Source organism: Lactuca virosa, chromosome 9, assembly GCF_052849685.1.
Source record: "Lactuca virosa cultivar CGN04683 chromosome 9, Lactuca_virosa_CGN04683_v6, whole genome shotgun sequence".
Classification (NCBI taxonomy): domain Eukaryota; kingdom Viridiplantae; phylum Streptophyta; class Magnoliopsida; order Asterales; family Asteraceae; genus Lactuca; species Lactuca virosa.
The window spans coordinates 289420781-289442423 of NC_136434.1; the positions used below are offsets into that span (position 1 = coordinate 289420781).

General features: G+C 36.5%; 2 protein-coding genes and 2 pseudogenes across 3 annotated transcripts; 2 read left to right on the forward strand and 2 right to left on the reverse strand.

Annotated features, from left to right (window-relative positions):
• Window positions 1-403: 403 nt before the first annotated feature.
• LOC145141517 (5S ribosomal RNA) lies at window positions 404-521 on the reverse strand (annotated as a pseudogene).
• Window positions 522-812: 291 nt separating this feature from the next.
• On the forward strand, window positions 813-930 carry LOC145141512 (5S ribosomal RNA; annotated as a pseudogene).
• Window positions 931-14182: 13252 nt separating this feature from the next.
• DCP2 (decapping 2) lies at window positions 14183-17558 on the forward strand. Of its 2 annotated transcripts, XM_079071457.1 has the most exons (9): window positions 14183-14319; window positions 14426-14594; window positions 14821-14972; window positions 15049-15176; window positions 15266-15361; window positions 15443-15595; window positions 15677-15780; window positions 15884-15951; window positions 17151-17558. In XM_079071457.1, the coding sequence occupies exons 2-9, from the start codon at window positions 14509-14511 to the stop codon at window positions 17348-17350; spliced, it is 987 nt and encodes a 328-aa protein (XP_078927583.1). In that variant the 5' UTR covers window positions 14183-14319; window positions 14426-14508; the 3' UTR covers window positions 17351-17558. The 2 variants fall into 2 exon arrangements, with proteins under 2 accessions (XP_078927583.1, XP_078927582.1); XM_079071456.1 differs by having other exon boundaries at window positions 14234-14594.
• Window positions 17559-18806: 1248 nt separating this feature from the next.
• LOC145138507 (double-stranded RNA-binding protein 6-like) lies at window positions 18807-21189 on the reverse strand. Its single transcript, XM_079072589.1, has 3 exons — window positions 20652-21189; window positions 19803-20022; window positions 18807-19718 (listed from the first exon to the last, which is right to left on the reverse strand). Exons 1-3 carry the CDS (start codon window positions 20895-20897, stop codon window positions 18994-18996), a joined length of 1191 nt encoding a protein of 396 aa, XP_078928715.1. The 5' UTR covers window positions 20898-21189; the 3' UTR covers window positions 18807-18993.
• Window positions 21190-21643: the final 454 nt, after the last annotated feature.

The following is a 21643-nucleotide window of genomic DNA, read 5'->3' on the forward strand; positions in this document are numbered from 1 at the left end:
GGTCCCCGTCGAACAGATCGACCCATGCCCTAGCTCTGATACCATTTGTAACATCCCCCTCTGGCACGTATCACAATATAGTGCGCTTGGGGCCACTCGGCACGAGGACTTCCCAGGGGGTCACCCATCCCGGTACTACTCCCGCCCGAGCACGCTTAACTGCAGAGTTCTTATGGGATCTGCTGCCCTCACGGCTTTAATATGCGTTGTGATAGGAATGTTAAGTTCTCCTTATAAGGAATGTTAAGTTCTCCTTCCCAGCCGTTGTGGGATCAAGTGGAACCCACCTTCACCCCCCATTATAGGGTTCGACGTCCTTATCGAACACATCAACTCGTGCCCCAGCTCTGATACCATTTGTAACATCCCTTTCTGGCACGTATCACAATATTGTCCGTTGTGGGCCACTCGACACGAGGACTTCCCAGGGGGTCACCCATCCCGGTACTACTCCCGCCCGAGCACGCTTAACTGCAGAGTTCTTATGAGATCTGATGCCCTCACGGGTTTAAAACGCGTTGTGATAGGGAAGATATCCACACCCCTTATAAGGAATGCTTAGTTTTCCTTCCCAGCCGTTGTGGGTGTGAAGGTATCCACACCCCTTATAAGGAATGCTTAGTTCTCCTTCCCAGCCGTTGTGGGATCAGGTGGAACCCACAACAGTATCAGAGCTGGGGCACGAGTTGATATGTTCGACAGGGACGTAGTTACCTATAATGGGGGGTGAAGGTCGGTTCCACCTGGTCCCACAACGGCTGGGAAGCAGAACTAAAAATTCCTTATAAGGGGTGTGGATACCTTCCCTATCACAACACGTTTTAAAGCCATGAGGGCAGCAGATCCCATAAGAACTCTGCAGTTAAGCGTGCTCGGGCGGGAGTAGTACCGGGATGGGTGACCCCCTGGGAAGTCCTCGTGCCGAGTAGCCCACAGCGGACAATATTGTGATATGTGCCAGAAGGGGATGTTATAAATGGTATCAGAGGTAGGGCACGGCTCGATGTGTTCGACAGGGATGTTGAACCCTATAATGGGGGGTGAAGGTGGGTTGCACCTGATCCTACATCAGCTTGGAAGGAGAACTAAACATTTCTTATAAAGGGGTGTGGATACCTTCCCTATCACAACGCGTTTTAAAGCCGTGAGGGCAGCAGATCCCATAAAAACTCTGCAGTTAAGCGTGCTCGGGCGGAAGTAGTACCGGGATAGGTGACCCCTGGGAAGTCCTCGTGTCGAGTGGCCCACATCGGACAATATTGTGATACGTGCCAGAAGGGGATGTTACAAATGGTATCGGAGCTGGGGCACGAGTTGATGTGTTCGACAGGGACGTCGAACCCTATAATGGGGGGTGAAGGTGGGTTCCACCTGATCCCACAATGACTGGAAAGGAGAACTAAGCATTCCTTAAGGGGTGTGGATACCTTCCCTATCACAACGCGTTTTAAAGCCGTGAGGGCAGCAGATCCCATAAGAACTTTGCAGTTAAGCGTGCTCGGGCGAGAGTAGTACCGGGATGGGTGACCCCCTTGGAAGTCCTCGTGCCGAGTGGCCCAAAGCGGACAATATTGTGATACGTGCCAGAGGGGGATGTTACAAATATCAGATATGCTAATCATAACGCATAAGTATGAGTATTTTGGGAATTACTTACTCGATCTCGGCTGATTGCACACATTCCCCCCCCCCCCCATTTACTTGGTGAAATATTTTTAGAAATCAAAGTTTCTTTTGAAAAAATATTATCATTTCCTTAATTTGAGTTCTGAGACACCCGAAAGCGTGCCCAAATCCCTTAAACCAAGGCTCTGATACCAACTTGTAGCGACCCAAAATTTAGAACTAAAAGTTTTATGTTTAAATTCATCAATCCAAACATCACATGTATCGAAATCATCCAAAATACAAACTATCACAAAATATCAGAGTAAGAGAGATCATAAAATGCGGAAATCACGAGGGGGAGAATGTTGTGCAATCACGTCGGGCCCTTCCCTTTTGTACCGGATGTACCTGAAACCAAAACATATTTGTAAGCACAAAGCTTAGTGAGATTCCACAAAACACCACATACATCAAACACATAATATAATAGCACGTGGCTGTGTCAGGTCTGTATCAACCCCCGGGTCCGTATCAATCCCAAATAACAACAAATAGTTGTGTCGGGTCCGTATCAACCCCCATGTTTGTATCAACCCCGAGTCCATAATGACTTCGAGCCCGTATTGGCTCCATGCATATATCATACAATCACATCAGTAATAGCCATATAATAGCATACATTCTACACATACAATACAGTGGGTCGGCCTTGGTGCCTTCGACCCACTAAGGTGGTAAAAAGACTCACCTCTAACTGGAGATAACTGAATTGCACACTCGAGATGCTGCTATCACAGCTCCTCACACTAATCATAACCCAATAACAGTCCCAATTAATAATCAGGATTGATCCATAAACGATTGTATAATTCATCCTTTATCTATCTAAGGGCAAAAGACCATTTTGCCATTGTCTTTCATGACCCAACTAGTCAAGGTCCTAAAACCCCTAGGGCCCAAGGCCCAAAAATGGCCCAAAAGGGTTTTCTGAGAGTAAGCCCAGTGTACTCCCTGCGTACAAAGCATTACGCCCCACGTAATACCCTAAAGTCCAAACTCTAAACTAATGGTCTTAATGCATTAAGACTTCACGTCCAAACTTCAGATCTAAGCCTAATAAATGTTTAAATTCATAAAGTTGCAACCTTTATGCTTTTGCAAGGCTACAAGGAACCCAATACCAAAACCCTAACTCATTTAACCATCTAAAACTCCATAACTCTTGCATGGAAGATTAACAAGGCCCAAGCTTGCATTTTTATGACATTGAACACTCTAAAATGCCTGAAAGGACAACTCAAAAGCTCTGTAGTATTCCATACTCACAAAGATCAAGGTTTTGGGACAAAAAGAACATAAACCTAATCTTAAACAATATCTATTAAAACAATCATCAAGACTTGAACTTTATACCTCCTAAAGATGCACAAAAATGAGAAGAATCTGGATCCAATGGCTTGAGAGCAATACCACCACTTCAAATGCTTTCCTTCACCACCAAGAATACCAAAATATCACTAAAAAGCTTCAAATCTTGCACACAAGGATTGGGGTTTCGAGATGGAGGCTGGAGATAAGAAAGGCTTTAAGACCATAAGGATCTTTAAATAAGGTCCAAAGCCTAAAAATTAGGGTTTGACCCTTACTCGAGTACGCCCAACGTACAAGTCCGAAATTGCGACCAAAAATAAATGAGATACGTGGAGTGTAGCTCAATTACGCCATGTGTAGGGACTAGAAATGCAATAAGTTGGGTTTCAAGCTAAAAAATGAATTGTATCTGAGACTGAATGTTATAGAACCAAAGGATCATGGTATATCAAGGCACATCGAAAGGAAATACCATTATATCAGACATAAAGTTGAAGAAAGCGAACTCGTGGTGAATTGTGTATCATCATAGAAGAATCCTGATGATCCTCTTACAAAGGGTTTGAGCAAGATTAAGCACTTCGAGCATGCTAAGAGCATTGGGCTAAGATATGATATTAGATTTTAGATTTTGGTATCTGTCACACCTCCGGACCAGACGGCGGAAACGTCCGGAGGCGGGTGACTTCATTGTGCAGTATCATAATAATTGAATATAAATGAAACATAGCAAATCCAAACATCATACATTGAGATAACAAATTTACATTGTTTACATGTTGTATTTGTTCTTCAAATTACACAAAAGAGACATAAGTAATTAAATTCCAACTACGACAAAATGATCCTGAATCCGCATCCCTTTAACCTGCTTACTAGATCCCTGAGAATACAAGTCGTTTTGAAAGGCGTCAACTAAAAAGTTGGTGAGTTCATAAGCATTTTCGTATAAAAATAGTTTTACACTTGTTTAGAATCGTTCTCGTTGTACTTTCAGAAAATCCGATATTTTCTATAAAATCGTTTGAAGTCTTGCTTTGAAATCATGGATATATGCATGCATGTCATTACTTTTTATTCATCCTTATAAGGAGTGATTTTTGGAAAGTAATATAATTCATAAAGGCGAGCTGTGTTTGAGAATAGTTCTTTTGAGTAGTAATAACAAATAGTTTCCAGAAAATCCCATGTTTTCTGAAAGGAATATAGTTGTAAATTTTGTGTTCTTATCAGGCCTAATCGGGTGTGTGCTTTAGTTTATCGTTTCGAAATCGTATAAAATCGTTTACTCCAGAAAATCCTATATTTTCTTGTATAAAATAACCGTAAGTTCTGTTTCCATTTGAATATACTTGCATATGCGTGTGTTAGTTTATCGTTTTCGAAATCGTATACAATTGTTTTCCCCATAAAATCCTATATTTTCTGACATACAAATGGTAGTCTTAAAACCCTAAGACTAGAGAGGTGTAAAAAATCAACAGGCGATTGTGGACATTCCGCGCAAGTTGAGTGGACGGTCAACACAACAAATGTGGACCATCACTACCATGCATAGGGGCAGTCAACACAAGGTGCCAATTTTATTTATGAGGTTTTCCTTACATAAATTTCTAAATACAATGACATATTCTAGCGATTCGTTATAACCATACTAATATGACAGAGACCTGTCTTGGCGTTTCTCAGGCGCCCGCGTTTGATTAAAGACATTTGTCACCCTAGACTGGCCGGTCTAGCTGTAGCGAACAACGAAGGTGCGGGGTGTCAACCCCGTATAGATCTATACACAAATTCTCGCTCTCCCTCCAGGAGACTCTGGTTATAACTCCCTACAGGACTTTAGACGTACACTAATATATTTATATTTAGGTACTTTTGAGACTCGTCTTCACTAGAATACCAACTGGTTTTTGAGCAAATCGATGAGATCCGTTATTTTAATAAATAACATTAATTGTGCTAGTTGACTAGATTTATCGTTTTCGTTTATTGAGGATAATCAACTTGGAATCATAATTATCAAAAATGACCCAAAGTTATCAGTATTGGCAAAAATGGCCCTTCTTTTTATAAAGTTCCAAATGAGGCCCATATTTGCCAAAATGTGTCATAAGTAGCCTAAAACTTGGTGAATTGTGTGAAAATGGCCCATTTCCTCCAAAAAGTTCATTTTAGACTTATATTTGAGAAAATATTCAAAAAGGCCATCGTTTATCCAAAAATTCCATTTTGGTCCTTTAAAAATTGAGATGTTCAATAATTCTTCAATTTTATTCCATTTTCCAAAATGGTCCTTATATATATGTGGCCGAAAATGGTCCCCAATATATCATTATTTCCATATTTTACCCACTTTCAAAATATTATGTCAACAAATTGTTTAAACACATTTTTGAAGCAAATCCTTGTGGTTCTTAACATAACAATTGATGATCAATAATCCCTAAACATACTAGTTTTTGTGTTCTAACATATAATTGGTGATATATAGTTCAAGACCTTGAGACTTGCTAAAAATCTCGAGTTCTTGAACCATTAGATGGAGTTCATAACTTTAAGCATATAAATCATAACATACATGCATAAACAAGCAAATATACTAAGATTTCACAAGACCCTTGACTTGTATTCTCCCGCAAAAACAATGAAAAACATAAAAAGAGGGGTATGAAGCTCACCTTGGTTTGATTTGGTGGGTGATTTGGTTAGTTGATGAGAAGTTCAAGCCCTAACACTTGAAGGGTTTTGATAACTCTTTGAACCTTGGAACTTCCTAAGAATATTAACACATATCTTCATGTGTAAATATGATAAACTAAACAAGATAATGTGTATAAAATCACTAACCAAAACTAGAAATACTTACTAGGATCCAGAGAGTGCTTAGAAGAATTAAAGCTTGAGGTGTGAATCGATTTGAGAGCAAGTTATGAGTTCACAGAATGTGAATATGATAAATATGATACAATTAGGAGTTTACGGAGGTTTCTCAGAACGTAAGAATGAATTTGTGAAATGGGAAGGAGGGGTTTACACTCCTTGTATGGGAATAGGGGAAGTGATTTGATATGTGCTTGGTTTACTGGTGGACAATGCATGAATTACTGAGATTGTGTCACAACTAGCATTTTGGCTAGGAAATTCCGTCCTCATGAAAGCAATAACTATTGTGATACTTTTCCTAACATATTAAAAGAGTACTTTATGGTTCCTAATGGACCATGAAAAGATAGAATGCAAATCTCTCCTTGTATCTCAAATCTCTCCCAAATCTCTCCAAGTATGTGAAATCTCTCCCAAATCTCTCCAAGTATGTGAAATATCTCCCAAATCTCTCCAGGTATGTGAAATATCTCCCAAATCTCTCCAAGTATGTGAAATCTCTCCCAAATCTCTCCAAGTATGTGAAATCTCTCCCAAATCTATCCAAGAATATGAAATCTCTCCCAAATCTCTCCAAGTATGTGGAATCTCTCCCAAATCTCTCTACGTACCTTCCTCAGTCGAAAACAGCCCAAAACCGGAGGAGAAAACCCAAAAGGACCCTCTTGGTCCGGAACCCTCTTGGTCCGGAACACTCTTGGTCCTGAACCTCTTGGGCGGAACCCTCTTGGTCCGGAACCCTCCTGGTCCGGAACCCTCTTAGTCCGGAATGTCTTCTAAGGAAACCAAAAGGAATCGCACCTCGGAAGCCTCTCATCCGGACCACCCATTTCTGAACCCCCCTATTTTCTTCGGACCTCGCATGCTCCGGAGGGTTTAAGGGTTATTTCGGAATCTCGCAGCTCCGGAAGTCTCTTGCCTCGCCTCGCTTCGGAGACCCCTGGCCGGACCGGACCGCTGATTCGCACCTGACTCCGGATTAGAAGAAAGCACTCCGGACTGCGCATGCAACTTCGGAAATCCGAGAAAATGCTCCGGAAATTAGTAGATGACTCCGGAATTTGCTTAATGGCTCCGGAATCCTTCCTAAGCACCTCGGACCCTCGCAGGAGCAAGGATACACTCCGAATTTTTGTCATTTTCGGACTTTTTCATCATTTTAAGGCATTTTGACGTCGGGATTTCCTCCAAACTCGTAATTTTCATGTCTTAAACCCCTTAAACCCCTATTTTATGCCAAAATTAATTATTTTAAACATATTCATATAAAATAAAAACCCAAGACCTTTAAAGGGATTTTAAGAAGATAAGGAGTTTGACTTTATGACGTGATGTAAATCTCTCATTTCCCATGCAAATCCCAGTTAAACACAAAAATACCCATCGATATAAGCCTTGTACACCAGTCCTCCATGCAAGTGTCAAGTCACCTTTTATCCTCCCCACTTAGAATACGTGAACTCCTTCTTTCCCCTTATCCCACTCCTCACTTCACATTCAGAAAACTCCTAAGAATCCTCTCAACTCCTTCAAGCTCCAAGTCTCCTTCCTTCAAGGAAAATTCCCAGAATTTTTGTAAGTGTTCATCCTCTTTTACTAGTGATTCTTCACATTATTCCTAAGATTTCATTATATTTACACATAAATATTTTCTTAGAATATTCTAAAGTTCAAAGAATCTTTTAAGTGTTGAAACTTGGAAACTCCTCATCATCTCTTCAAATCACCCAACAAGTTAACCAAGGTGAGCTTCATACCCCTACTTTTCGAGATTTCTATTGTTTTTGGGGGAGAATACAAGTCAAAGTCTTGTATAAATCATGATTTGTTTGCTTAGTGTGTATGCATGCCACCTTACATGTGTTTAAGTATGAAAACTCTTGTAAATAGTTCAAAAACTCGAGATTTTGGTTAAGTCTCAAGAATTTGGATTATATCTCACAAATCACGCTTGGAATCAAGAACTAGTATGTTACCAAGTATAAGTCACGAAATTTTTAACAACAACTATAAGGATTTATTTTAGAGTAAATTACTGAAATCGTCCCTGTGGTTTGGTCAAAATTGCACGTTTGGTCCCTAACTTTTTTTTTGCACTCGGGTCGTCCCTGTGGTTTGATTTTGTTGTGTTTTTCGTCCCTATGGTTTGGTAAAAGTTGCATGTTTGGTCCCTAACTTTATGTATGTAAGGGACGAAAAATGCAACAAAATCAAACCACAGGGACAAAAAATGCAACAAAATCAAACCACAGGGACGATCCGAGTGCAAAAAAAAAGTTAGGGACCAAACGTGCAATTTTGACCAAACCACAGGGACGATTTCAGTAATTTACTCTTTATTTTAATATTTGCGTAAACAAGTTGTTGGACAAAATATTTTGGGAAATGATTAAAGTATGGAAATATTAATATTTTAGATCATTTTTGGCCAAACATAAATACAAGGGTTATCTTGGAATGTTGTGTCATACTGATGACTTTTTACCAGATTAACAAACTATTTGTGATTATTTATAAATATTTAATATAAATAATTTTATCAAGAAAAATATACGAAAACAGAGTTTTCATGACAAAAATATTTGCATGTCATAAACTGTTGTCGTAAAACCTCAAAGAATATAAGTAATGTTCTATATGTCATAAAACAGAAAATGCGTGTCATAACCTGCAGTTATAAATTTATACAAATTATAACTTGACACTTTTTCTCTTGACTAAAATGGCTTATTTTTCAATAAACGAAAAGAAACGAACACGAGCACCCAGTTAACGAGCATAATCAACGATATAGAACGAGAACGATATTTCTATTCAATGAGTACGAATTTCATTATTTATCTAACAAATAATGGATCTCTAACGATTGCTCAAAAGGTTGTTAATATTCTAGTCAGACAAATCTCAAAAGTACCTAAATATAAAAAATATTAGTGTACGTCTAAAGTCCTGTAAAGAGTTATAGCCGGAGTCTCCTGGAGGGAGAGCAGGATTTTGTGTATAGATTTATACAGGGTTGACACCCCGCACCTTCGCTGTTCGCTACAGGTAGACAGGCCTGTCTAGGGTGACAAATGTCTTTTCCAAAACGAGGGCGCCTGAGAAACGCCAAAACAGACACTCCGTCAGATTAGTATGGTTATAACGACTCACTAGAATATGTTATGTTATCTAGAAATTTATGTAAGGAAAACTGCATAAATAAATTTTGGCACGTTGTGTTGACTGTCCTACACATCATTTGTGATGGTCCGCATTTGTTGCGTTGATTGTCCTTTTTCATCGCGTAGAATGTCCACGATTGCCATGTTGATTCTTTCTCCTAACAAGTATAGAGTCGTAATACAGCAATTTTACAAATTAAAAAGCGTAGGACTCTATGGAAAACGTTTGTAAACGATTTTGAAAACGATAAACTAACCCACACATATACACAGTTGGAAATAGAACTTACGAATATTTTATAGCAGAAAATATAGGATTTTCTGGAGAAAACGATTTTCTACGATTTCAATAACGATAAACTAGAACGCACACTCAATTTTACTCGATAAGAGGAACAAGATTTTCAACCATTTTCAACGATTTTCTCTTTTTATAAATTTCACTACTTTTCAAAATCATTCCTTATAAGGATGAACAAAAGTACCGACATGCACACATATATCCATGATTTTCAAAGCAAGGCTTCAAACGATTTCATAGAAAATATCGGATTTTCTGAAAGTATAATGAGAACGATTCTAAACAAGTGTAAACGATTTTATACAAAAATGCTTATGAACTCACCAACTTTTTAGTTGACGCTTTTCAAAACGACTTGTATTCTCAGGGATTTAGTAAGCAGGTAACAAGGGGCGCGGATGCAGGACTAATTAGCTGTAGTTTGGATTTTTCTGCTTATGTCTCTTTTGTGTAATTCGAAAGACAAATACAATATGTAAACAATGTAAGTTTGTTATCTCAATGTATGATGTTTGGATTGCTCTGTTTCATTTATATTCAATTGTTATGATACTGCACAATGAAGTCACCCGCCTCCGGACGTTCCCGCCGTCCGGTCCGGGGGTGTGACAGATTGCATTGGAAATAGCTACTTATAGCTAATAAGCACCGTAATTGTATTTGAGTTGAAAGGATTTTATGGTCTAAATGGACCATAAACTATGGTTCACGACCAAGATGCCTCCTAGGGAGGTGTTCACGGTCATATACATCATATCTTTAGATTGTTTACGCCCTTAAAGTGATTCCCTTTAGAGTTCACGACCAAAAGCTTTCCTAGGGTGGTGTTCACGGCCAAGGCTTAGTGTTTTGAGGTGGTTTACGTCCATATTGGCTTCTCGGGGTGTGTTCACGGCCAATATGTCCAAGGATAAGGGTTTATGGTCTACAGTTTGATTCCTTGAGGTGTTCACGGCCATGGTGCTTCATAGGGAAGAGTTCATGGTCTAGGATGTTCATGGACTTTAATGTAGTGGTTTTATGTTAATAAGATTAATATCTTGACGTAACATAAAATTCTTATTTGCTTGCATTGACTTAGAGACTTTAGGGTAGTATAATTCTCAAAAACATTATATTACCAAGGCATAGTAATAGCATAACTACAACTATTACATATACGGGACCCTTTTGGCTTGGTTTCTAGACTTGAAAATTTCCAGTTGTGACAGTATTTAGTTTATAGTTTTGGAAATAATGTAACAATAATAAATTGTAATTGAATGATGATTTAATAATAGAGATTTATCTATGTTCAAAGTGTGTGATGTCATCAGTCAATTAATTTATTATTGTGTTTCACTTTGCATGTTTTACTTCCTGAATATTAAGTTATTCGAAATGCCATAGTCAGTCATACTTTGGGAGTAAGTATTGATTTAAAATTGCCATGAATTATTTGTAGATTGTCCATAGGGTTGGATATTGCATAGGGATTGCTGCAATATTCATGAGTACTTAAAAAAATAAGGATTTTGAGTATTGGTTAAACCCACGCTTAGAGATTACTTCATGGATTTTATCACGAGTAATTCTAACGATAGTATCTTCTATTCTTAAAACATAGATATATAAGTCATAGTTTGCGAATCTATCATGCATTGGTTTGCACTAAGGCATCCGTAACAGGATGTTATAAAGCGTATTTCCATGTATGACATGACGTGTAAAATGTATGATTATATAATAAAATTTTATTTGTTCCTTTTGCCTTAATAGGAAAAAGCGATATATTTGGGCCCCTCGGTGATTTGATGGTGACATTATAGCGTTGGGCCCATCCGGGACTAAATTGATGTGTTCAATTAGTAGTCTAATGACGTCATCACAAATCGGGAAATCGAGAAACATAATCTTGGACCATGAGATTGATTTTAATCCATGTCTCGTATCCATACAATATCTTGAAGAACAAAGGGATAGCCGATCACTTATTTTAGGGATGACGTCTGATTTGATCAAAGTTTAACAATGTCTCTGGAAATCACACTTTACTGGTTATTCAAAGTTATACTTGCAATTGTAGTTGGTGACTTATACAAGTGGGAGCCTGTTGGATTAGGGTGTCTAAGGTCTTAACTAAATTGGTATAATTTAGAAAATAAAAGTAAGTCCTTTTTCGGTTGCATTCATAACCAGGAAATAGTTTGGATTGATTTTATATATATATATATATATATATATATATATATATATATATATATATAGAGAGAGAGAGAGAGAGAGAGAGATAAAATGATTTATTAATATATTAATTAGAAATATCAATAATTAATTAAGAATTAATTTTGGATTAACTAGAGTTAATTAAAGGTATAGAGACTGGACTGTAATTGTTCAAAAGTTGAGCAAATAAGAGAATTCATAACCTTCCCAGGGTGGCCAGTTTTAGGGCTCCTCCAGAAGGGTTTTGGAAGCCTCCTAGTCAGGTAAGGAATCTAGATATGTATTGGATCAAAATATTATTATTTTAAATTCAAATCTAGGATTTCAGGGATTCTTTGACATCTATATAAAGGCCACAACCCTTGTGAAAACCGATTCTACACCTCACATAAATAGAATTTGGATTTTTTTACCTTTCCCATCTCCCTTATATTCGATCATAGGGTTTCCTAGGGTTTGGGTGTGACACATTAGAGGTTGCCACACTATTGGAGCTAGGCTTTCCAAGGAGATTCAAGAAGACTTGTTTGGCTTAATTCAATTTAAGAAAATGTATGTTTTCTTACTTGTAAGTTTTGATTGAAATAGGGTTAGAAGTTTTGTTTCATAAAGGATGTTGCTATAATAGTGAAAATGTCATAGATCCTTTTAAGTGCTTATGTGAAATTCTGCAAATGCATTGTTTTGTAACCTAGAAAACCCATCAAGAAAAGTTCATGTCCTTGCGTGTAACTCAAACGAATTTTGGTATTATTATTAGGGAAAATGACTTGCTAAGGTAATTAACTTTTCGGTATGTTCACATCTGGGTAACTATCTTTTTTTGTACACATCTAGGTAACAAACTTGTTGGAAGTGTTCACATATGACCATTATGACCGGTTGTAGCAGATCACATCCTAGATGTGAACATTTTCAACAAGTTCGTTACCTAGATGTGCACAAAAAAATAGTTACCCAAATATGAACAAAACAAAAAGTAAGAGTAAATTACACGAATGGTCCCTGTGGTTTGGGGAATTTGTATTTTTCGTCCCTAACTTATTTTTTTTTAATTCGGATGGTTCCTATTGTTTATTTTTGTTGCACGTTTGGTTCTTGTCTTACCTAAAAAGACTATTGTGCCCTTATTAACTTATTTTTTAATTAATTTTCTTATTTATGTATTTATTTTTATATATTTAAAAAAATTAATAGACCCCACATATGTATCTCTCCTCACCATCACATCTCTCATCCTCCTCCCATCTCATATTTGTATCTCCTCACCATCCAATCATTCATCCTCCATCTTTAGTGATATCGACGTCTTCACCATCACATCTCTCATCCTCCTCCCATCTCATATTCGAATCAACACCACAACCCACTAAAGATGAAGAGACAGTGGGTTATGGTGTTGGTTCGCTAGATTTGAAGAACAAAAAAAAATATGGTGAAGACGTCGATGTCACTAAAGATGGAAAAGAAATAGAAGTTGAGGAGGATGAGAGACGGGATGGTGACCAGTGAGACTCAAATTAAATTTCTCAAATGTGGTTTCAGGTTTACGTCAAGGAGATACAGATATGTGGGGTCTATTAATTTTTTTAAATATATAAAAAATAAATACATAAATAAGAAATTTAATTAAAAAATAAATTAATAAGGGCATAATAGTCTTTTTAGGTAAGACAAGAACCAAACGCGCAACAAAAATAAATAATAGGGACAATCCGAGTTAAAAAAACAAGTTACGGACCAAAAACACAAATTCCCCCAAACCACAGGGACCATTCGTGTAATTTACTCTTACTTTTCGTTTTGTTCGGGTAACTATTTTTTTTGTACACATCTAGGTAACGAACTTGTTGAAAGTGTTCACATCTAGGATGTGACCTGCTACAGCCGGTCATAATGGTCATATGTGAACACTTCCAACAAGTTTGTTACCTAGATGTGTACAAAAAAAAAAGATAGTTACCCAGATGTGAACAATACCGAAAAGTTAATTACCTTAGCAAGTCATTTTCCCTTATTATTATTATTAATAGTATAACCAACTGTTATGAATGTGGACATTATGTCCAACAATCGAAATCATTATGACTAATGTATTTTCTTCACCCGATGTAATGTAGTTGACCTTACAATTAAAATGGAATTTATATTAGTATTAAATATAGTTGATATTGTATTATTATAGTTCTTAATATCAATAGTGCAATGCTATTACCAAAACCAGAGCAAGTAACACATGATTTCGGTGTTCAGACGAGCAATTGGCTCGTATGAGAACATCTCATTAATTATTGTCCTATGTAGGATGTCACGTGGGCAAACCTGAAGAAAATCATCATAAAGACATAATATATAGACAAACAATAAAGACTTATTTTGCATAAAAAAACATTAAGGAATAAATGTATACAAACTAAAAATCTAGCCTATATTAGTCGGTGATAATAACCGAATATGTACAAAACAATAAGTTAAAAAACTTATTTTACAAGAAAAAAATAATAAAAATTAAGGGTATACAAACCGAAAATTGTGTTAAATGTATAGGTCATTTCATTTTCCTATTTAAGATTGTGAATCTACGTTCTAACGCCATCCGCCACCGCCCTATACATGTTACATGTACACGTTTGAAAGATGATTAGAACGTAGTGCTTGAAAAAGTAATTATTATTGTATTTAATAAAGTAGTCCCCCAAATTGAAGAGGGGAGCTCTCTTCAATAATCTCAAGAGCTCCTCTTGATCTTCATCGTGTTCATCAGTTAATCACTTACTACATCCAGTTAGGGTTTCATTTCCCTTTTACCCTCATGTTCTTTCACTTTCTCTCTCACTTCCATCTGCAGCAACTTCCCAATTTTCACCAGGTGCTGTGTTTTTCTTTCTAGGGTTCTTCGATCCGACTAATTACTGTAACTTCTAGTAGTAGTTGTTACTCAATAAAGAAATCAAATAGAAAAGAGTAAAAGAAATGTCGTCAGCTGGGCTTCCTAGATCTTCGAGTGCTCCTTTGAAAGACGGCATCCCTCCTAAAGAACTCCTCGACGATCTCTGCAGGTATCCATGTTAATATATGTATGCATATAGTTTGTTTCTGTATCAGATTGAATTTTATGCTGTGGAATTAAAATTAGGGTTTTGAAAACTGATACCCAGCTTTAGGATTTGTTTCATTTTTTTTTATTTCTTACACTTGTAATGTTGTTTGTTTCAGTTAAGTTATAATTCACGCATTCGAATTTCTTACAATGAACCCTAATTATCTTTTGTCCTGAAATTACAGTCGCTTTGTTCTGAATGTGCCCAAAGAAGATCAACAATCATTTGAGAGGATCTTGTTTCTTGTGGAGTATGCACATTGGTTCTACGAAGACAATTCCGTAGAAAACAATCCATCTTTGAAATCCTTCACTCTTAAGGAATTTACCTCTTTAAGTATCCTTCACTACTATTTTTTTTTCTTCTTAATGGTATTAATGTCTATGACTTGACTTCCTTAAACCTGCAATAGTGTTCAACAGTTGTGATGTTCTAAAGCCTTATGTCCCACATATAGATGACATATTCAAAGATTTCACATCATACAAGGTTCGAGTTCCTGTAACAGGGGCAATTATTTTGGATCAAACATACGAAAGGGTATAATTATGTTTTATAAATTAACCTTATATTTTCTTTCTTTTGGATATATCTTGTTCTTTGATCCTTGATATCTGTTATGTATGCAGTGTGTATTAGTAAAAGGATGGAAAGGAACAAGTTGGAGTTTTCCAAGAGGGAAAAAGAACAAAGATGAGGAAGATGATGCTTGTGCTATCAGAGAGGTAAATAAACCAATCATTGTTTCTTGCATAATATCATCTCTTTTCAAGATTTGAAGAATGTTTCTTTTTGATTGGATGCAGGTTCTTGAAGAAACAGGATTTAATGTTTCAAAACTTATTAACAAAGATGAGTTCATTGAAATGACATTTGGGCCACAAAGAGTGCGACTTTACATAGTTGGAGGTGTGAAAGATGATACAACATTTGCCCCACAAACCAAAAAAGAGATCAGTGTAAGTAATCTTTTGATTTACATAACAAAAATAAATAAAAAATAAAAATAAAAAACCCTTTTTATTTTGTATGTGTTGCAGGAAATTGCATGGCAAAGGCTTGATGAACTTCAACCAGCAAATCGAGATGTAATATCACGAAGTGTAGCTGGTCTTAAGCTTTACATGGTTGCTCCATTTTTAAAGTAAGTAAAAAGTTTTAGATTAAAAATGTGTTAAATATGTTATAGAATATATGTTCATATATCTATTTCATGTAACTAATTTATGAAAGTTGGGTTCAATTAGGTCTTTGAGATCATGGATTTCTTCACATCAGCCTCCGATTGCACCAAAACCAGATACACCTGCTAGAGGTTCATTTTCTCTCCACAAGTTTTCCAAATATACCCTTATATGCTCATTTCCGACTAATGTCTTTTTATGTCATTTTACATTTGAATCTAACTTATCAGTTAGTTTTTACCAAATGTTGTTACTTTGGCTGTGTTTGGCTTACTAGCTGAAAAGTTAGCTGTTAAATAAAAAGCTAGCTGATAGCTGAAAAACTAGCTTATAAAAAATGGCGTTTGGTAAAACTAGCTGAAAGATATAAAATGACATAAAAAGGGCATTTAAAAGAATGTGTTTCTATAATTAATTAAGGGGTATATTTGGAAAATTTTAAAAAAGCTCCTAAAAAGCTAGTCTGAGGCTATGTTTGGGGTACTAGCTGAAAAGCTAGCTGTTAACTGAAAAGCTAGCTGTTAAATGAAAAACTAGCTGTTAAATGAAAAATTAGCTATAAAAAATGGCGTTTGGTAAAACTAGCTGAAAGATGTAAAATGACATAAAAGGACATTTAAAAGAATGTGTTTCTATAATTAATTAAGGGGTATATTTGGAAAATTTTAAAAAAGCTCCTAAAAAGCTAGTCTAAGGCTATGTTTGGGGTACTAGCTGAAAAGCTAGCTGTTAACTGAAAAGCTAGCTGTTAAATGAAAAACTAGCTGTTAAATGAAAAATTAGCTATAAAAAATGGCGTTTGGTAAAACTAGCTGAAAGATGTAAAATGACATAAAAGGACATTTAAAAGAATGTGTTTCTATAATTAATTAAGGGGTATATTTGGCAAATTTTAAAAAAGCTCCTAAAAAGCTAGTCTAAGGCTATGTTTGGGGTACTAGCTGAAAAGCTAGCTGTTAACTGAAAAACTAGCTGTTAAATGAAAAATTAGCTATAAAAAATGGCGTTTGGTAAAACTAGCTGAAAGATGTAAAATGACATAAAAGGACATTTAAAAGAATGTGTTTCTATAATTAATTAAGGGGTATATTTGGCAAATTTTAAAAAAGCTCCTAAAAAGCTAGTCTAAGTAGTTTTTTTAAAAAGCTAGCTTATAAGCTATTATAAGCTACTTTTTGGCTTGTCAAACATGATAATTTAAAAAAGCTCGAAAAATAAGCTAGCTGTGGCACGCCAAACACAACCAAAATCAGCTATCAGCTAGTTTGCCAAACAGAGTCAAAATGAATATAAAATTATTTTATATTGACTTGATTTTGTTTTTGTGAAGCAATGAGTGTGTGGAAGGCAAGGGGGAGTTCTTCGGGGACCAATTTAGTGATGACAGAGACTCCATCAAACACTAACCCGGTTTCGGTTTCGGTTTCGGTTTCAAATTCATCAGAAAAGGTGGGCCCAGGTCGAAGCTTTAGGAGCTTTCAATTCAATAGTGGGCCCATATTGCAAGCGATTGAAAGTGCCTTCTTGTGAATTGGTTGGGATTATTTTGTGCTAAAACTGTTAAGGTGTAAATTGCAAGGAGTATGTATATTTTGTATAGACTATTAGTCTAGTATGGGGAGTTTTATTAGCAAACTTGCTTTATGAATGGATATGTTGTTTAAATTCTGCTTTGTATGAACCTAAAATATGGTAATGGTGGAATTGAAGCGTAGGTGATGGTTATGTGTTGCTAAAATATGGTAATGGTTGAATTTAAGCAAAGGTGATGGTTATGTGTTGTTGTGGTTGTCAGTGATCCAAATAGCACCATAATTGGTCTAACCTAATGTCAACTAATAGGTAATATATGAAGTGGGAAATTGTTAAATTGTGATCAAAACGAGTGTTGTCAAAGTTAAAATCACAGTATTTTTTTAATTTTTAAAACGTAAATGAACTATATCTATTATAAACTTTTATATATATTTTTTTAAAACAAACATCAAATACGTATAAGTTCCAAAAAAAATAAGTTTCAAGTTTTGAGAACCGGAACCGAAACCATATATTTTTTGTTTCAGTTCCAGAATAGGCAATGGTTCCGGATCCAAAGATGGATATCCGGTCCCCATGGTCACTCCTAAATTTTTAACTACACAAAATAGGGCCATTCATTATTTGGTTAAAGCCGAATTGTCCAATTGGACAATTTAGATTGGACTATTTGGTTCAGATATTTGTATTTTTAAATTGATTTTAAGCTAAACCAAATTATTATTTTGGATTTCGGATTGATTTTGGTTTATAAAATAAAAACCGAATAGTCTAAAAAAACTGAATAACAAATTATTTATTTTTGATACACATCTTTAATCATTTATAAATTTACTAAATTATTTTTTAATTATTAAAAACTTTCATCCAATATAATAACTTAATATGTATTTCTTATCAAAAGTTTTTTTTGTCAATTAATCTATAATCAATTTTTGTTAATAGTTGTTTATATTCATAATTAAAAAGTTTTTGTAGTTATTTTATAGAGTTGACTAAGATTTAAGTTATATATTTTTTTCAAATGTTTTGCCTTTTAAAAACAGAAATATAAAAACCGATCTAACCAAATTGTAATTTGATTGGATCGATTCAGATTTGAATTTAGTTTCGACTATTCATATCTATGTTTTGAAAACTAAAATTTATTTGGATTTACTTGATTGGATCGAATCAAACCCGATCCATCCAAGCGAAACATCCCTAACCCAAAATGAGGAGAGCACGTGATGTAAATCCTTGGGGGATATGGGTACTTTCTTGGTCCCCTTAAGGGATGGTTGAAATTGAAAGGAACATGTTTATTTATGATACACATTTTGCCACTTTAAAATGATTATTCCTATGTCTTCATATTGATATGCTTGGGGTAGTGTTATGAAGCCAGAAATTTAATTTTGGTTACTCGCTAGCTACATTATGTGTAGCTTACATTTCTAATGATTACAGGTACAGATAAGCATTAGCATTAACATATCCCGTTGGTCAATGAACAAGATGCTGACCACTTGTTTTAATTGATCCAAATATGAACTGTAATCAGCTTAATTAACACAAAAACAAGTAGGCCCAAAATATCCAACGAAAAAAAAAAATAACCACTACAAAATCCTAAAACACATTCCTTTTTTTTTTCTTCAAATCTGTAGCCCCTTAAATCCAGGCTCTAGCGACTTGCTAACACTAGCCTCTTCATTTCCTGTTGGAGTCTCTCCTAATTTACTTTTACTCTCTTTATCTTCTGTCACTAATGCTGACATGGCAACCGGCTTCATAACAGAAGCTCCAACATTCTCCTTTGATTCAGAACCCGAGAACGCAGGAACCGCCTGTCGGATGGTGACCGGAGGTGCTCCACCTCCACCGCCACACATAGCTGGCGGCCTCCCAAACTGCGGCGGTGCTCCGGCCATACGTGGCGGCGGAAGTGGCGGAGCGGAGAAGACCGGGATCGTGTTGCGGATAGTCACCGGTGGCGCGATTCCACAGTGAGTCGGCCGGAAGTGCCGGACAGGGATATACGGTGCGGCTCCGATCGCCGGAAACTTGTGCACGCGGTGGTCCGGTGGCGGTGGCAGTTCGTTGGCGGTGGGAACTCCGAATTGCTTTTGAGGGGCGTTATTGTCTTTCCTACGGGTTTGACCCATTTTGGGGCATATTAAGGGAAGGATTTTTGAAGTTGTGGAGGGAGGAGGTTGTGTGGAGTGTGTTTTTGGTTTTGGAACTGGAAAACGGATTGGGAAGGGTATATTAGTCATTCTAGCTTTTAATCTGAATTTTTGTAAAGCACGTGCCACAATAACATGCTCTTGCTCTTCTGTGTTTCCTTTTTGCAATGACAAGCTTTCTGATTGCTGTGTTACTGAAAGAGGATAAAATATAGAGGGTTAAATAGGTAATTATGCATATGATATTAAGAATTAAGAATAGAAATTGGATGACTTACAAAGTTTTAGAGAAGACCATGCTGACATGGCAGCATTCTTTTCAGCTTGTTTCTTGTTTTTGGCTGGTTCTCCTGTAAATATACAGCCAGCCAATTCTACAGTGCAGGTGAAAACAGGCAAATGACCAAGGCCTGATCTAAAAGTTGTGTATGTTGGTAATGACGCCCCTACCCTTTGAGAAACCTCTTGCAAAAGATTCTTATACACCCCGGTTTCATCCTGCAACAACAAATCAGTAAAGGGCAATTATGTCATTTGCCATTTCCATCGATTTTTTCCATATAGATTTGCCTAAGAGTATTCGTTCAGAAAAAGTTGAGAGTAGCAACAGATAAATTTTGATTTTGAAGTTCTTAGATTGACATTAAAAGTTCCTAATTTGATGTTCAAAATCATCAGTCATATACATCAATCATGAAAACCGAATGCCATATGATACTCTATGAATCCCCAAATGCACACCACATAGCCTTTTACATTTCTAACATTTTCCCCATGTTCAGCTAATATGGCCTCTGTAACACGCATAAATTAGAAAATCAATGGTGGTCGAGAAAGACGGGTTCTCATATAACAAAAATCAACTTGATGATGCCCAAATCTAAAATCGCGAGTTTATCATATCGGAAGCCAACTAAAAAAGGAAACCCCCAAGAAAATTTTTAAAAACAATGATAGCAACACTCCTCTTCGCAGTTGAGTTTTCCTTTCTAAATTGAGAATAAATTCAAACATGTAAACCTTCCCGTCATCATGACTAGAAACATCGATTTCAGAAATAGAAATTGAAGAAAAAAAAAATCCAAAAGTTTAAAACTTACAAACCCTAGAAAGTGTTGAAGACTCACCAGTATCCTAGCAGCCAAAGAATTAGAAGGACCTCGACACGCAAGTTCATTAAGAGCCACCTCCGCGGCAGAGTGCTCCGCCTGCCTCAAAGTCGTGCAGTAGTTAGGGCTCTCATACGTCTCGCCGTTAAAATTAACAGCCGCCTTGAACCGCGGTGCGTGATCTGGACCTTCTCTTATGCAGGTATACGACGGCAAATTAAAGCAGCTCCTCTGGGCCAGCTCTTGCAGCTGGTTCTTATACATCTCTCCCTCTCTGAGATCAAACGCCGTTAAAAGCTACGAAAACAAGTCCGATTAGCTTCGACCAAACCGTCGATTGATAATGCCGATCATAGATTCCGATTCATAGATTCTCCAAACTCGATCCAATGTGTTCTAGGGTTTTGATTTCACTAACAATGCATGTATATTCATATATCTGTATGTATATGTTTGGTGTAGAGAGAGAGAGAGAGAGAGAGAGAGAGTAAAACAACGATGTGATGAGAGAGAGTGGAAGAAGTACAGTGTGTTGTAAATTTGGGTAGGAAGTGGTCGCCCTCATGATAAGCTAATTGACTACTTGACTTGGGGACCTCGGATTTTCAAATGTTTGTGCATTTGCTTAACCACTGTCATTTTGAGGATCTAATCTGAACCGCTGGTTACTTCTAGGATGCAGGAATTTTTCATTATACACACCATTACTTTGACGTAATTGACATTTTTATTCCATAATTATAGACCTATTCACTAAAATATAGTCATTACAATAAATTTACAAAAATACCATATAGCATATTTTACTAAAGGGTGCACTCTTCTTTGCTTCTCATTTTTACTCACTTAAGTGTAACTTAATGGGATAAGAGTGTCTAATTGGAAGGGTGAATCAATAGAAGTGTCTAAGTTAAGGGGAGAATGAGTAGGAGTGTCTAATTTAGGTTAATAAGCAGCTATATGTGAAATTTAGATGTAAAAGAAATAAAAAGTAATTTGCTCTTATTGAT